General features: G+C 44.9%; 1 protein-coding gene across 1 annotated transcript; it reads right to left on the minus strand.

Moving 5' to 3' along the window:
- Positions 1–2,366: 2,366 nt before the first annotated feature.
- LOC139386624 (uridylate-specific endoribonuclease C-like) lies at positions 2,367–16,854 on the minus strand. The gene is made up of 8 exons (XM_071132355.1): positions 16,715–16,854; positions 12,562–12,661; positions 9,653–9,764; positions 8,935–9,056; positions 8,445–8,557; positions 5,262–5,415; positions 4,373–4,513; positions 2,367–3,228 (listed from the first exon to the last, which is right to left on the minus strand). The coding sequence occupies exons 1-8, from the start codon at positions 16,723–16,725 to the stop codon at positions 3,109–3,111; spliced, it is 873 nt and encodes a 290-aa protein (XP_070988456.1). The 5' UTR covers positions 16,726–16,854; the 3' UTR covers positions 2,367–3,108.
- Between the last annotated feature and the right edge of the window lie 1,124 nt (positions 16,855–17,978).

Below are 17,978 nucleotides of genomic sequence, written 5' to 3' on the forward strand. Positions count from 1 at the left end.
CCCAGCAGTGTTGCAGTTCTTGACACAAACCGTTGCGCCTGGCACCTACTACCATACCCAGTTCAAAGGCACTTAAATCTTTAGTCTTACCCAGTCATCCCTCTGAATGGTACACATACACAATCTATGTCTCAATGGTCTCAAGGCTGAAATCCTATTTTAAATCCGTCTCCTCGCCTTCATCTACACTGATTGAAGTGGATTTAACAAGAAATTAACATTAATAAGGGATTATAGCTTTCACCTGGTCAATCTGTCATGGAAAGAGCAGGTGTTCCTAATGTTTTGTCCACTCAGTAAAAGTCAAATATAAACAGTAAAGTAAGCTACAGGTATCCCAGAAAACTACTTAAGTAGTATTTTAAAGTATTTTTTACTAAAGTACTTTACACCACTGATGATAATGATTAATGAAATTAGTGACGTGTATATTATTAAAATCCATACTTTTAATCTAAACTGTAATTACTACGTTTTCATATATTAATTAGTTTATATTTCATGATTACATTCCTCCACACAGACCTGTTCTTAGGCAGATCATGATTACATTCCTCAATACAGACCTGTTCTTAGGCAGATCATGATTACATTCCTCAATACAGACCTGTTCTTAGGCAGATCCTGATTACATTCCTCAATACAGACCTGTTCTTAGGCAGATCATGATTACATTCCTCAATACAGACCTGTTCTTAGGCAGATCCTGATTACATTCCTCCATACAGACCTGTTCTTAGGCAGATCCTGATTACATTCCTCAATACAGACCTGTTCTTAGGCAGATCATGATTACATTCCTCAATACAGACCTGTTCTTAGGCAGATCATGATTACATTCCTCCATACAGACCTGTTCTTAGGCAGATCATGATTACATTCCTCAATACAGACCTGTTCTTAGGCAGATCATGATTACATTCCTCAATACAGACCTGTTCTTAGGCAGATCATGATTACATTCCTCAATACAGACCTGTTCTTAGGCAGATCATGATTACATTCCTCAATACAGACCTGTTCTTAGGCAGATCATGATTACATTCCTCAATACAGACCTGTTCTTAGGCAGATCATGATTACATTCCTCAATACAGACCTGTTCTTAGGCAGATCATGATTACATTCCTCAATTACAGACCTGTTCTTAGGCAGATCATGATTACATTCCTCAATACATACCTGTTCTTAGGCAGATCCTGATTACATTCCTCAATACAGACCTGTTCTTAGGCAGATCATGATTACATTCCTCAAAACAGACCTGTTCTTAGGTAGATCATGATTACATTCCTCAATACAGACCTGTTCTTAGGCAGATCCTGATTACATTCCTCAATACAGACCTGTTCTTAGGCAGATCATGATTACATTCCTCAATACAGACCTGTTCTTAGGCAGATCATGATTACATTCCTCAATACAGACCTGTTCTTAGGCAGATCATGATTACATTCCTCAATACAGACTTGTTCTTAGGCAGATCATGATTACATTCCTCAATACATACCTGTTCTTAGGCAGATCCTGATTACATTCCTCAATACAGACCTGTTCTTAGGCAGATCATGATTACATTCCTCAAAACAGACCTGTTCTTAGGCAGATCATGATTACATTCCTCAATACAGACCTGTTCTTAGGCAGATCCTGATTACATTCCTCAATACAGACCTGTTCTTAGGCAGATCATGATTACATTCCTCAATACAGACCTGTTCTTAGGCAGATCATGATTACATTCCTCAATACAGACCTGTTCTTAGGCAGATCATGATTACATTCCTCAATACAGACCTGTTCTTAGGCAGATCATGATTACATTCCTCAATACAGACCTGTTCTTAGGCAGATCATGATTACATTCCTCAATACAGACCTGTTCTTAGGCAGATCATGATTACATTCCTCAATACAGACCTGTTCTTAGGCAGATCATGATTACATTCCTCAATACAGACCTGTTCTTAGGCAGATCATGATTACATTCCTCAATACAGACCTGTTCTTAGGCAGATCATGATTACATTCCTCAATACAGACCTGTTCTTAGGCAGATCATGATTACATTCCTCAATACAGACTTGTTCTTAGGCAGATCATGATTACATTCCTCAATACAGACCTGTTCTTAGGCAGATCCTGATTACATTCCTCAATACAGACCTGTTCTTAGGCAGATCATGATTACGTTCGATGCATCATTCATGTAACCTTCTACTATTGAGTGAAATAAACCTGAGATCTTTCCATGGAAATTGTAGTTTAACATACTCTAGTCTGACCTGATTGTATTGTTTTCTGCCGAGGAGACGTACTGTAACCATTGTTTGTTTTAATCTTCAAAATAAAAGCACAGGAGAAGCTTTTCTACTGTATTATTGACTGCATGTTTGTTTATTCCGTGTGTAACTCTGTGTTGTTGTTTGTGTCGCACAGCTTTTGCTTTATCTTGGCCAGGTCTCAGTTGTAAATGAGTTGTTCTCAACTGGCCTACCTGGTTAAATAAAGGGGAAATAAATAAGATAGTAAACTTGTTTTATTTTCTTCAAGCTGAAATTAAACTTAATAATCATAAGTAATATGTTAAAAACAAGAGTACAACACTGTTAATATAATGTTTGACAATCAGGTTCCTATCATAGTAAATCTAGGTTTTAATGGATTGTCAAAATGCTTTAGTAGTTTTCTTAACAGGAAATAAAAACAGCCCTCTGCTTTGTGAAAGACCAAGGACCAGAACGGAATATTCAGGACAGAAAGGAGAGCTGGTAGCAGAGAGAGACACAATCCTGGTCCTGGATCAACTGTAATCTCTAATATAATAGTTCAGAGCAAATGATGAATGATCCAGGATCTGTAATTAGTAATTGAACTTGGCAACGAGGTTAAGGATTTGATGAAGGAGGACACAACCTAATAACAATATGGAGTCAAAAACACAGTACACGACATGACAGATGATTCTGACTTAGGCCCCAAATGGCATCCTATTCCCTATATAGTGCACTCCTAGCCTTATGGGCCCTGGTTGAAAGCAGTGCACTACATAGGGATTAGGGTTCCATTTGGGCCTGATTTCAGAATCAGGGTGCGTGGATCTCCCCACTACAGGTCCCTGTTGTTGCTGCTAAGTAGTTTCGGGTAGGAGGTTCCGATGGATCGCCCCTGACGATACACCACCATCTCTAGCAGGTACTCGTCCACCTTCACCACGGCCGTGGTCACCTGTACATAAACCACAAGGCTAACGTTAGCCAATACATCCACCCATTTATATACTGGCTAGGGTTCTCCTCATCAACACCAACGTTGGGCTGCATCCCAATTCACAACCCTTTTCCAGAACTGTGCTGATTCAGACTGGAGGGGTCATGTTATGGCTGGTCAGAACAGTAGTTTATTCAGTCTGGAGGGGTCATGTTATGCTGGTCAGAACAGTAGTTTATTCAGTCTGGAGGGGTCATGTTATGCTGGTCAGAACAGTAGTTTATTCAGCCTGGAGGGGTCATGTTATACTGGTCAGAACAGTAGTTTATTCAGACTGGAGGGGTCATGTTATGTATTCAGTCTGGAGGGGTCATGTTATGTATTCAGTCTGGAGGGGTCATGTTATGCTGGTCAGAACAGTAGTTTATTCAGTCTGGAGGGGTCCTGTTATACTGGTCAGAACAGTAGTTTATTCAGCCTGGAGGGGTCCTGTTATACTGGTGAACAGTAGTTTATTCAGTCTGGAGGGGTCCTGTTATACTGGTGAACAGTAGTTTATTCAGACTGGAGGGGTCCTGTTATACTGGTGAACAGTAGTTTATTCAGTCTGGAGGGGTCATGTTATACTGGTGAACAGTAGTTTATTCAGACTGGAGGGGTCAGGTTATGTATTCAGTCTGGAGGGGTCCTGTTATACTGGTCAGAACAGTAGTTTATTCAGTCTGGAGGGGTCCTGTTATACTGGTCAGAACAGTAGTTTATTCAGTCTGGAGGGGTCCTGTTATACTGGTCAGAACAGTAGTTTATTCAGCCTGGAGGGGACATGTTATGGCTGGTCAGAACAGTAGTTTATTCAGTCTGGAGGGGTCCTGTTATACTGGTCAGAACAGTAGTGTATTCAGTCTGGAGGGGTCATGTTATGCTGGTCAGAACAGTAGTTTATTCAGTCTGGAGGGGTAATGTTAGCTATGATGACTTCAGGTTGATAAGACGTGTCATCAGGGTGGTTCAGGGAACCATGAGTAACCCAGCCTGAGATCTGAGATCGAGCACTAGCTCCCCAAGCTAATGTCTTCTAGGGCCTAGGCTTCAGCACTACAGGCCAACACAGTCTCATAGACCCAGGTTTGAACCCCGTGTGGTCAATCACGCAACCGCTCACCTTCTCAGTCGACGCGAGGAAGAGAATGGTGAAGAGGGCGACCTCGAACTCTGGGCTGACCCCGATGAAGGAGCTTCCCACAGGCTTGACCAGGCCCTTCCAGCTGAATTGAAGGTTCAGAACGTGGTCATCCTCATCTGGCTGCACAGAGAGGTCAAAACAACATTTTTTAAAAAAAACCTTGTCGGCTCGGGGATTCGATCCAGCAACCTTCCGGTTATAGGCCCAACTCTCTACCCACAAGGCTACCTGCCACCCCTATAATAAAGGTGTTATTCATGTGTAATATGGTATTTCAGGACGTGGACTTCCTCATCTGACTGACGCACATAGTGTAGAGTTATTAAAGGTAACAGATGTGATATAATGACTATAATAAACATGCCGTGTGGTGTACATAACATTTTTAAATATAATGTATGATTTGGGAAGTTTACAGCCGTGTGGTGTACATGTTTTACATTTTTATTTACCTTTATTTAACTAGTTAAGAACAAATTCTTATTTTCAATGACGGCCTAGGAACAGTGGGTTAACTGCCTTGTTCAGGGGCAGAACGACAGATTTGTACCTTGTCAGCACGGGGATATGAACTTGCAACCTTTCGGTTACTCTAGTGCTCTAACCACTAGGCTACCCTGCCGCACATAACATACGGTTAAATATAATGTATGATTTGGGAAGTTTACAGTGGTGGCCACAGTTTTGGGTGTCTTGAAATCAGTCAGTAAAATGTAAACACTAAAAAACACACACAAAAGTTGAACTATTTACCAGAGCAAGACAACAACCATAGAGCTACATTTCTGAAAACAAGTCTCTTGTGTATGGACCTGTGTGAAATGTAACTCTGCCGATAAGATAGGGAGATTGTTCTAGAATGTCTTACAGTGTTCCTGTTGCCCTGGGCCTTGTAACCCTTGTAGTCCACATTGCCGTGCTTCTCCTGCAGATAGAACTGAACCCAGTTGTGGAACCCCGTGATCTCCTTCCCTTTCTTAGACTCACCAACAAACACATGCTCAAAACCACAGGAGTCCTCACTGTATTGGAAACATAAGAAACACATGCTCAAAACCACAGGAGTCCTCACTGTATTGGAAACATAAGAAACACATGCTCAAAACCACAGGAGTCCTCACTGTATTGGAAACATAAGAAACACATGCTCAAAACCACAGGAGTCCTCACTGTATTGGAAACATAAGAAACACATGCTCAAAACCACAGGAGTCCTCACTGTATTGGAAACATAAGAAACACATGCTCAAAACCACAGGAGTCCTCACTGTATTGGAAACATAAGAAACACATGCTCAAAACCACAGGAGTCCTCACTGTATTGGAAACATAAGAAACACATGCTCAAAACCACAGGAGTCCTCACTGTATTGGGAACATAAGAAACACATGCTCAAAACCACAGGCGTCCTCACTGTATTGGAAACATAAGAAACACATGCTCAAAACCACAGGAGTCCTCACTGTATTGGAAACATAAGAAACACATGCTCAAAACCACAGGAGTCCTCACTGTATTGGAAACATAAGAAACACATGCTCAAAACCACAGGAGTCCTCACTGTATTGGAAACATAAGAAACACATGCTCAAAACCACAGGAGTCCTCACTGTATTGGAAACATAAGAAACACATGCTCAAAACCACAGGAGTCCTCACTGTATTGGAAACATAAGAAACACATGCTCAAAACCACAGGAGTCCTCACTGTATTGGAAACATAAGAAAATATGTTTAAAAAAAAATATGTAATCAGTCTCTCTCGGTCTCGGTCCTTGTGTGTTTCTCTCTCTCTGCGTGTGTCTATCTCTCTCTCTCTCTCTGCGTGTCTCTCTCTCTCTCTGCGTGTCTCTCTCTCTCTCTGCGTGTGTCTATCTCTCTCTCTCTCTCTGCGTGTCTCTCTCTCTCTCTGCGTGTCTCTCTCTCTCTCTGCGTGTCTCTCTCTCTCTCTCTCTCTGCGTGTCTCTCTCTCTCTCTCTCTCTCTCTCTGCGTGTCTCTCTCTCTCTCTCTCTCTGCGTCTCTCTCTCTCTCTGCGTCTCTCTCTCTCTCTCTCTCTGAGTCTCTTTCTCTCTCTCTCTGCGTCTCTCTCTCTCTCTGCGTCTCTCTCTCTCTCTGCGTCTCTCTCTCTCTCTGCGTCTCTCTCTCTCTCTGCGTCTCTCTCTCTCTCTGCGTCTCTCTCTCTCTCTGCGTCTCTCTCTCTCTGCGTCTCTCTCTCTCTGCGTCTCTCTCTCTCTGCGTCTCTCTCTCTCTGCGTCTCTCTCTCTGCGTCTCTCTCTCTCTATCTGCGTCTCTCTCTCTCTCTCTGCGTCTCTCTCTCTCTCTGCGTCTCTCTCTCTCTCTCTCTCTGCGTCTCTCTCTCTGCGTCTCTCTCTCTCTCTCTCTCTCTGCGTCTCTCTCTCTCTCTGCGTCTCTCTCTCTCTCTGTGTCTCTCTCTCTCTGCGTCTCTCTCTCTCTCTGCGTCTCTCTCTGCGTCTCTCTCTCTCTCTCTGCGTCTCTCTCTCTCTCTGCGTCTCTCTCTCTCTCTCTGCGTCTCTCTCTCTCCGCGTCTCTCTCTCTCTCCGCGTCTCTCTCTCTCTCTCCGCGTCTCTCTCCGCATCTCTCTCTCTCTCTCCGCGTCTCTCTCCGCATCTCTCTCTCTCTCCGCGTCTCTCTCTCTCTCTCCGCGTCTCTCTCTCTCTCCGCGTCTCTCTCTCTCCGCGTCTCTCTCTCTCCGCGTCTCTCTCTCTCCGCGTCTCTCTCTCTCCGCGTCTCTCTCTCTCCGCGTCTCTCTCTGCGTCTCTCTCCGCGTCTCTCTCCGCGTCTCTCTCCGCGTCTCTCTCCGCGTCTCTCTCCGCGTCTCTCTCTCTCTCTGCGTCTCTCTCTGTCTCTCTCCGCGTCTCTCTCTCTCTGCGTCTCTCTCTCTCTCTCTCTGCGTCTCTCTCTCTCTCTCTCTCTGCGTCTCTCTCTCTCTGCGTCTCTCTCTCTCTCTCTCTCTGCGTCTCTCTCTCTCTCTCTCTCTCTGCGTCTCTCTCTCTCTCTCTCTCTCTCTGCGTCTCTCTCTCTGCGTCTCTCTCTCTGCGTCTCTCTCTCTCTCTGCGTCTCTCTCTCTCTCTGCGTCTCTCTCTCTCTCTCTGCGTCTCTCTCTCTCTCTCTGCGTCTCTCTCTCTCTCTCTGCGTCTCTCTCTCTCTCTCTGCGTCTCTCTCTCTCTCTCTGCGTCTCTCTCTCTCTCCGCGTCTCTCTCTCTCTCCGCGTCTCTCTCTCTCTCCGCGTCTCTCTCCGCATCTCTCTCTCTCTCCGCGTCTCTCTCTCTCTCCGCGTCTCTCTCTCTCTCCGCGTCTCTCTGTCTCTCTCCGCGTCTCTCTGTCTCTCTCCGCGTCTCTCTCTGTCTCTCTCCGCGTCTCTGTCTCTCTCCGCGTCTCTGTCTCTCTCCGCGTCTCTGTCTCTCTCCGCGTCTCTCTGTCTCTCTCCGCGTCTCTCTGTGTCTCTCTCCGCGTCTCTCTGTCTCTCTCCGCGTCTCTCTGTCTCTCTCCGCGTCTCTCTGTCTCTCTCCGCGTCTCTCTGTCTCTCTCCGCGTCTCTCTGTCTCTCTCCGCGTCTCTGTCTCTCTCCGCGTCTCTCTCCGCGTCTCTCTGTCTCTCTCCGCGTCTCTCTGTCTCTCTCCCTCTCTCCCTGCGTGTCTCTCTCTCTCTCTGTCTCGGTGTGTGTGTGTGTGTGTGTGTGTCTCTTTCTCAATTCAATTCAATTTAAGGGCTTTATTGGCATGGGAAACATGTTAACATTGCCAAAGCAAGTGAAATGAAAAGTGACAGCAAGTGACAAAAGCAAGTGACAAAGACAAAGACAAAGACAAGACAAAAGCAAGTGACAAATTACCAGTAAACATTACACTTACAAAAGTTCCAAAATAATAAAAGACATTTTAAAATGTCCTACTATTTGCAAATCTCCCTCTCTCTCCCTCTGCGTGTCGCTCTCTGTCTCTTTCACACACATACAGGTACAACTAAAACAAGCTCAAACTGCTCACTGTATGCGAGCATAATAAAACACACACATACACACACACTCACCCTCCACTGCGGTCTCGGTGATAGAGTCTGAACCACATGTCATAGAGCTGCCTCTTGAACTGCTGCTGGTCGGACGGGGAGTGACCCTTACTCACCAGATACTTGTGGGCACACTGACACACACACAAGGATTAGACCGACACATCAGTTGACACATTGCTTTGTGTGTTGTGGAGTCCACACCTAAGACTAAGTAACAAGACAAAACACATGTCCACAGTGACAGAACACCATCTGACTAACTCATGGAGGTTAAGGGCCTGTCTCCAGGAGTCCTGGCCTGAACAGACAGGTTAAGGGCCCTTCTCCAGAACAGACAGGTTAAGGGCCCTTCTCCAGAACAGACAGGTTCTCCAGGAGTCCTGGCTATGGATATAAATGACGACAGAACATAGCTATATGTGCTCAACCAAGCAATAAGGACTATAACCCACACGTTTACCTGTGGGCACACAGAGACAGATCACACACACACACACACACACACTACCTTCATGACCTCGGTCTCCAGAATGGCATTGAGGAAGAGATCGTTCTCCATCAGTTCCTCAGAGGTGACGGTCTCCGACACGCCTGTAGACATCTCATAGTTGTCCAGGAGACGCATGAACACTGCACACAAGAAACATATATCACTCTGAAGAATGCTTTGTGAAATACTGGCTATGCTTTCAATAACAGGAAGAGAGGAGAGGAGGTAGAGAGGATATGCCTTCAATAACAGGAAGAGAGGAGAGGAGGTAGACAGGATATGCCTTCAATAACAGGAAGAGAGGAGAAGAGGTAGAGAGGATATGCCTTCAATAACAGGAAGAGAGGAGAGGAGGTAGAGAGAGTGGAGGAAGGGAGGAGTGAAGGAAGGGAGGAGTGAAGGAAGGGCGGAGTGAAGGAAGGGAGGAGTGAAGGAAGGGAGGAGTGAAGGAAGGGAGGAGTGAAGGAAGGGCGGAGTGAAGGAAGGGAGGAGTGAAGGAAGGGAGGAGTGAAGGAAGGGAGGAGTGAAGGAAGGGAGGAGTGGAGGAAGGGCGGAGTGAAGGAAGGGAGGAGTGAAGGAAGGGAGGAGTGAAGGAAGGGAGGAGTGAAGGAAGGGAGGAGTGAAGGAAGGGCGGAGTGAAGGAAGGGAGGAGTGAAGGAAGGGAGGAGTGAAGTAAGGGAGGAATGAAGGAAGGGAGGAGTGAAGGAAGGGCGGAGTAGAGGTAGAAAGGACTTACAGGCGTAGGTCTTGATGTTTTTCAGTTTGCCCTCGTTGACATAGGCGAACAGAGGAGCCCTAGCCATGTCTCTGGCAGTGTTACTACCCTGGGCCACGTAACCTGCCTTTCCCTGGATAGACAAACATACTATATGAATAAGGCCATCACATCTGCCAACAACACCACGAAAACTACTCTGTGGGCCTGACCTCAACCCTGAATAAGCTAAATTCCTTCCTGTCTCTATTTGGATAGCTAGCTCCCAGTCACGATACCTGCCTCTCTAGGGGGGAGTCGGACCAGAGTTACACGTAGTGGCAACTTCATTAACCTTTCTATGGGTATTCTGACCTTGAACTGAAGCATGTGTAACAGTATAACTTTAGACCGTCGCCTCGCCCATACCCAGTTAGCGCGCACCGCTAACTAAGCTAGCCGTTTCACATCCGTTACACATGGGGAAACACATGTGCCAGCCAGGTATTCCTTTGGAATGAATGAATGCCAGATCTCTTGCATGTAGTCATCACACACCTGATGTTTTTATAAAGAGAGTATACCATCTTCAAATGTAACGCATCTTAAAAAGGAAAATAGTGCAATTTGTACAATTTAAAAAACCTAATATTTCACAAATGAATTTGAGGTTTTATAATAAAAACATATGTATTTACAGTGTTACAAAACATTGTCTGGACCTCTTTAAAAGTCAGGTAGATCACATCATTACCCTCTTTCTGTTTACAAAGCCCTGCTCCACAAACTTCCAACTTTTCATTTCCTTCCACCTTACGTGTGGAATGATCTACAACACATTTTAAAATTGGAGGAATTTCAGGCGGTTGTTAGGGGACCCTCTAGGGCCTTTCAGACGGTTGTTAGGGGACCCTCTAGGGCATTACAGACGGTTGTTAGGGAACCCTCTAGGGCCTTTCGGGCGGTTGTTAGGGGATCCTCTAGGGCGTTTCAGACGGTTGTTAGGGGACCCTCTAGGGCCTTTCGGGCGGTTGTTAGGGGATCCTCTAGGGCGTTTCAGGCGGTTGTTAGGGAACCCTCTAGGGCGTTTCAGACGGTTGTTAGGGGATCCTCTAGGGCATTTCAGACGGTTGTTAGGGGACCCTCTAGGGCCTTTCGGGCGGTTGTTAGGGGATCCTCTAGGGCGTTTCAGACGGTTGTTAGGGGACCCTCTAGGGCCTTTCGGGCGGTTGTTAGGGGATCCTCTAGGGCCTTTCGGGCGGTTGTTAGGGGATCCTCTAGGGCGTTTCAGACGGTTGTTAGGGGACCCTCTAGGGCCTTTCGGGCGGTTGTTAGGGGATCCTCTAGGGCGTTTCAGACGGTTGTTAGGGAACCCTCTAGGGCCTTTCGGGGGGTTGTTAGGGGATCCTCTAGGGCGTTTCAGACGGTTGTTAGGGGACCCTCTAGGGCCTTTCGGGCGGTTGTTAGGGGACCCTCTAGGGCGTTTCAGACGGTTGTTAGGGGACCCTCTAGGGCCTTTCGGGCGGTTGTTAGGGGATCCTCTAGGGCGTTTCAGACGGTTGTTAGGGGACCCTCTAGGGCGTTTCAGACGGTTGTTAGGGGACCCTCTAGGGCGTTTCAGACGGTTGTTAGGGAACCCTCTAGGGCCTTTCGGGCGGTTGTTAGGGGACCCTCTAGGGCGTTTCAGACGGTTGTTAGGGGACCCTCTAGGGCCTTTCGGGCGGTTGTTAGGGGACCCTCTAGGGCGTTTCAGACGGTTGTTAGGGGACCCTCTAGGGCCTTTCGGGCGGTTGTTAGGGGATCCTCTAGGGCGTTTCAGACGGTTGTTAGGGGACCCTCTAGGGCGTTTCAGACGGTTGTTAGGGGACCCTCTAGGGCCTTTCGGGCGGTTGTTAGGGGACCCTCTAGGGCCTTTCGGGCGGTTGTTAGGGGATCCTCTAGGGCATTTCAGACGGTTGTTAGGGGACCCTCTAGGGCCTTTCGGGCGGTTGTTAGGGGACCCTCTAGGGCCTTTCGGGCGGTTGTTAGGGGACCCTCTAGGGCCTTTCGGGCGGTTGTTAGGGGATCCTCTAGGGCGTTTCAGACGGTTGTTAGGGGACCCTCTAGGGCCTTTCGGGCGGTTGTTAGGGGATCCTCTAGGGCCTTTCGGGCGGTTGTTAGGGGATCCTCTAGGGCCTTTCGGGCGGTTGTTAGGGGACCCTCTAGGGCGTTTCAGACGGTTGTTAGGGGACCCTCTAGGGCCTTTCGGGCGGTTGTTAGGGGACCCTCTAGGGCGTTTCAGACGGTTGTTAGGGGACCTTTTTACTGAAGTATATGTTATGTTTATGATTTTGTTTTTTTGTGTATTGTTGTGTAGTTTAATGTGTTTAGTGTATTTTGATGTGTACAGGGTTCACCTGGAAAAGACACCTTGGTCTCACCATTGACTCCCTGTCTAAATAAAGACACCTCGGTCTCAGCATTGACTCCCAGGTCTGAATAAAGACACCTTGGTCTCACCATTGACTCCCTGTCTAAATAAAGACACCTCGGTCTCAGCATTGACTCCCTGTCTAAATAAAGACACCCTGGTCTCAGCATTGACTCCCTGTCTAAATAAAGACACCTCGGTCTCAGCATTGACTCCCTGTCTAAATAAAGACACCCTGGTCTCAGAATTGACTCCCTGTCTCAGCATTGACTCCCTGTCTGAATAAAGACACCTCGGTCTCAGCATTGACTCCCTGTCTCAGCATTGACTTCCTGTCTAAATAAAGACACCTCGGTCTCAGCATTGACTCCCTGTCTAAATTAAGGATCAATAAAAATAATTTATAGGGCACAAAAGTAACTGTCCTTCAAAAGTAACTAGAAATCATATAGTCTGTATCTCAATCAAATAACAAAATATTTTCTGGTGCTCCTAAATTTAATCTCGCCAAGTAGTAGTACGGTAACCCTGACATCCGTACCTGTAGGGAGATGGTGTAGTCAGTCCCAGGTTTGAGACGGTTTGTATCCCGACTCCACAGCTGGTTCAGAATCTCAGAGAGCTCGTGGTTCACACCTTGACTAATACACAGACAGGCAATAGACACATCGATATGATATCATACTTTCCCATTGCAATGCAAGAAAAAGACCCTTGCTATAGATATAATGCTACAGGAGGGGGGGGGGGGGGGGGGGGGGGGGGGGGACAAAAGCATAGAGATACTGCTAGGGAGATCTATGTTCAATCTCTTTCCAGTAACCTACAGAGATCTATGTTCAATCTCTTTCCAGTAACTTACAGAGATCTATGTTCAATCTCTATGTTGATACTCAGCTGGTGTCTCTGCATTGCTATAATGGTAACCTACAGGGATCTATGTTGATACTCAGCTGGTGCCTCTGCATTGCTATAATGGTAACCTACAGGGATCTATGTTGATACTCAGCTGGTGCCTCTGCATTGCTATAATGGTAACCTACAAGGATCTATGTTGATACTTAGCTGGTGCCTCTGCATTGCTATAATGGTAACCTACAGGGATCTATGTTGATACTTAGCTGGTGCCTCTGCATTGCTATAATGGTAACCTACAGGGATCTATGTTGATACTCAGCTGGTGCCTCTGCATTGCTATAATTGTAACCTACAGGGATCTATGTCGATACTCAGCTGGTGTCTCTGCATTGCTATAATGGTAACCTACAGGGATCTATGTTGATACTTAGCTGGTGACTCTGCATTGCTATAATGGTAACCTACAGGGATCTATGTTGATACTCAGCTGGTGCCTCTGCATTGCTATAATGGTAACCTACAGGGATCTATGTTGATACTCAGCTGGTGCCTCTGCATTGCTATAATGGTAACCTACAGGGATCTATGTTGATACTCAGCTGGTGCCTCTGCATTGCTATAATGGTAACCTACAGGGATCTATGTTGATACTCAGCTGGTGCCTCTGCATTGCTATAATGGTAACCTACAGGGATCTATGTTGATACTCAGCTGGTGCCTCTGCATTGCTATAATGGTAACCTACAGGGATCTATGTTGATACTTAGCTGGTGCCTCTGCATTGCTATAATGGTAACCTACAGGGATCTATGTTGATACTCAGCTGGTGTCTCTGCATTGCTATAATGGTAACCTACAGGGATCTATGTTGATACTCAGCTGGTGCCTCTGCATTGCTATAATGGTAACCTACAGGGATCTATGTTGATACTTAGCTGGTGCCTCTGCATTGCTATAATGGTAACCTACAGGGATCTATGTTGATACTTAGCTGGTGCCTCTGCATTGCTATAATGGTAACCTAACGTGAACAGGCGTAAAAAGAAAACGCCTGAAACTAGAGAAGGAGTTGAGATGGAGTGTTGTCTTGTTAATATGTCCAAAACTGGAAAATCCGGTTGTTGGGGACCGAGACAGAGGCTACTATAACAGAGACAATACCGTGGAGGTTTGATAAACCAATAGCCCGTGGATATGTTAACTTCCTGTTAACAGCCACAGCCACATCCAGTTACCACTGTGGCCTTCACTTCCCTTAAAATAACAACATCTGGGACACTTAAAAAAAAAAGTAACCATTCATTCTCATAGAAAAGACCAGTGCCCAATAGTTTTTGATTCGGGTGCTATTTGGGTCACTCTTAACCCCTCACCAGAGGACCCCGTAACCTCAGTGTCTAAAACAACCTAGATAGAACAGGGGCACAAAATATTGTGAAATCGCTTGTGACAGGAAACCATCTACCAAAATATAACTACAAAATAGAGGTCGACCGATTGGATTGTTCAACGCTGATACCGATTATTGGAGGACCAAAAAAGTTGATACCGATTAATCTGATGATTTTTTTTGTGTTATTTGTAATAATGACAATTACAACAATACTGAATGAACACTTATTTTAACGTAATATAATACAACAATAAAATCAATTTAGCCTAAAATAAATAATGAAACATGTTCAATTTGGTTTAAATAATGCAAGAACAAAGTGTTGGAGAAGAAAGTAAAAGTGCAATATGTGCCATGTAAGAAAGCTAACGTTTCAGTTCCTTGCTCAGAACATGAGAACATATAAAAGCTGGTGGTTCCTTTTAACATGAGTCTTCAATATTCCCAGGTGAGAAGTTTTAGGTTGTAGTTATTATAGGAATTTATAGGACTATTTCCCTCTGTACCATTTGTATTTCATTAACCTTTGACTATTGTATGTTCTTATAGGCACTTTAGTGTTGCCAGTGTAACAGTGTAGCTTCCGTCCTTCTCCTCGCTCCTCCCTGGGCTCGAACCAGGAACACAACGACAACCGCTACCATCAAAGCAGCGTTACCCATGCAGAGCAAGGGGAACAACTACTAGAAGGCTCAGAGAGAGTGACGTTTGAAACACTATTAGCGCGCGCTAACTAGCTGGCCATTTCACATCGGTTACACCAGCCTCATCTCGGGAGTTGATAGGCTTGAAGTCATAAACAGCGCAATGTTTGACGCACAACGAAGAGCTGCTGGCAAAACACACTAAAGTGCTGTTTGAATGAATGCTTACGAGCCTGCTGCTGCCTACCACCACTCAGTCCGACTGCTCTATCAAATCATAGACTTAGTTATAACATAATAACACGAACATCCAACGGGCCAGACAGCGAACATCCAACGGGGCCAGACAGCGAACATCCAACGGGGCCAGACAGAGAACAGCCAACGGGGCCAGACAGAGAACAGCCAACAGGGCCAGACAGAGAACAGCCAACGGGGCCAGACAGCCAACGGGGCCAGACAGCGAACAGCCAACGGGGCCAGACAGCGAACATCCAACGGGGCCAGACAGAGAACAGCCAACGGGGCCAGACAGAGAACAGCCAACGGAGTCAGATAGCGGCCTGAGCTGATCTACTTCCTGTGTTGGTTTCAGAAGTGTAGTTTGGTGAGCTAATGAATATCATCCCCATATCCTGCTGCTGTTTCATCTTGGAACATCAAAAGGACTTTTCAGCCACCTACAGCATTTAGCTGACTCAGTAATTAGCATGGAACAGTTGTTTGGCAGAAAAACTATCGTTTTAGTGCATGTTGATTGCTCAACTTTATCTTTTTTTTTTTTTTTGTGATGTTATATTTTTGCGTTTTGATCTTTCAATCAAAACATAGCATGCTATGACTAATATTAATGATATAGTATGAGATGAATTCAAATCAAATTGTATTTGTCACACGTGCTTAATAGTCCCGAATGTGTCTTTGTTTGTATCTAATCAAGCCCCTTTGTTGAGTATTCAGGAGGATACGTCAACAGAAACCAAGACAGATCCAGATAAATACCACGTCAGTAGTGGCTGTTGACATGACGTTTGCATATGGAGACGCAAGGTCAATATTCGGTATATTGTTCCTGCGGTTATAAAACACCAAGTACCACTTGCATTGCATGTCCGCCAACAGTTTTAGTTCAACAGGAGGAAATGACATGTCATGCTGTTAGTTTCACTAACGGGTCCCTACAAACAAAAACAGCCACATTTTAAAGAAACATTTCCAAAGATCCAGGCTTCTATTTAAAGACGCAATAACAGTACCATCACCGTCATTTCTGATCCTGTTGTTATTTTATTTAACTAGGCAATTCAGTTCATAAGAACACATTCTTATTTTCAATGACGGCCTAGGAACAGTGGGGTTAACTGCCTTGTTCAGGGGCAGAACGACAGATGTTGTACCTTGTCAACTCGGAGATTCAATCTAGCAACTTTTCGGTTACTAGTCCAACGCTCTAACCACTAGGCTACCTGCCTGCCGTTATTAATCAGGAACCCATTTTACAATTAAAATAACAACCTTTGCACTTTAAAAAACATGTGCTGTAAGGTATTCGGCGCATGTGACAAATCAACTTTGATTTACATTAGTGTTCAACTAACTAATATTTTTCGTAGCAGGCTGTTTGATTTAAAGATCAAACGCAAAAATAACATCACAAAAAAAAGATACAATTGAGCAATCAACATACACTAATACAATATATGTTTTTTTGTTGCCAAAAGTATATCTATCATTATTTGCGGTTGATCACTGCAATTCAACAGCATGTATGTGAGAATTTAGCCTAAAATGTAACTCACCTCCGTGCCATAGTTAATTCTTCAGTGAGTAAAGTTACTTCCGACCTCGCATCCCTTCTTCAGCAATAAACAGTTTGCATGAAGACGGTTATCTGAGCTGTCGGCCAAAAAGTCCCTGATGTTTGTCCAATAACATTACAAACATATGAAAACGCGTCTGGGCGGGGCGTGGGGGCGGGGTTTGCACATTGTAGACCATTCCATTGGTCCTTAAGTGGAGTCTCCATCTACCTTGTGCACCAGGCATTGGGCAAATTTGATTGTGCTGATCCGAGGGGAAAGAAACGGTGAGGGAGGAGCACCCTCTCAAAGCGAACAGTCATCTGCGCTGCTCGGTCATATTATCAACAAGGCATGGTGCATTTTTCAGCAACAAATATAACTTCTATTTTACATAATATATATTGTTTTATTCCAAAACGAATGCAATCAATGTTCACCTGGTGCAAAGCCCGCCAGATGCGCCCGAGCCAGATGAACCTAATCCGCTCCCTGCAGAACGTAAAGGCCTGATCACGTGACACCGTTCGGCTTGCGGAGGAACGGTTGTGAGGAAATACTCTCCGCATTATTAACAATAGGTACAAATCAATTAAATTCAAGAGCTTTATTAGATAGATAAATAGATAAACAAAAGTGAAATAAACAAAAAATTAACAGTAAACATTTCACTCACAGAAGATCCAAAGGAATAGACACATTTCAAATGTCATATTATTTCTATATACAGTGTTGTAACAATGTACAAATAGTTAAAGCACAGAAGGTAAATAAATCAACCTAAATATGGGTTGTATTTACAATGGTGTTTGTTCTTCACTGGTTGACCTTTTCTTGTGGCAACAGATCTTGCTGTTGTGATGTCACACTGTGGTATTTCACCCAGTAGATATGGAAGTTTATCAAAATTGGGTTTGTTTTCAAATTCTTTGTGGATCTGTGTAATCTGAGGGAAATATGTGCCTCTAATATGGTTATACATTTGGCAAGAGGTTAGGAAGTGCAGCTCAGTAAGATTTCCTTCATTTTGAGTTAGTCACGGTGGACAGGTATTCTGCCACTGTGTACTCTCTGTTTAGGGCCAAATAGCATTCTAGTTTGCTCTGTTTTTTTGTTAATTCTTTCCAATGTGTCAAGTAATTATCTTTTAGTTTTCTCATTATTTGGTTGGGTATAATTGGGTTGCTGTCCTGGGGCTCTGTGGGGTCTGTTTGAGCTAAACGACTATCGCCCCGTAGCACTCACTTCTGTCATCATGAAGTGC

Source organism: Oncorhynchus clarkii, chromosome 28, assembly GCF_045791955.1.
Source record: "Oncorhynchus clarkii lewisi isolate Uvic-CL-2024 chromosome 28, UVic_Ocla_1.0, whole genome shotgun sequence".
In the NCBI taxonomy this organism is placed as follows: Eukaryota; Metazoa; Chordata; class Actinopteri; order Salmoniformes; family Salmonidae; genus Oncorhynchus; species Oncorhynchus clarkii.

Excerpts from the sequence above, each read along its gene's own strand:
- LOC139386624 (XM_071132355.1), bottom strand. Across the intron at positions 5,416-8,444 it reads CACCGAGACCGCAGTGGAGG|TGAGGACTCCTGTGGTTTTG; the intron begins GTGAGTGTGTGT and ends TTTCCAATACAG. Across the intron at positions 4,514-5,261 it reads CCCAGGGCAACAGGAACACT|CCAGATGAGGATGACCACGT; the intron begins GTAAGACATTCT and ends CTCTCTGTGCAG.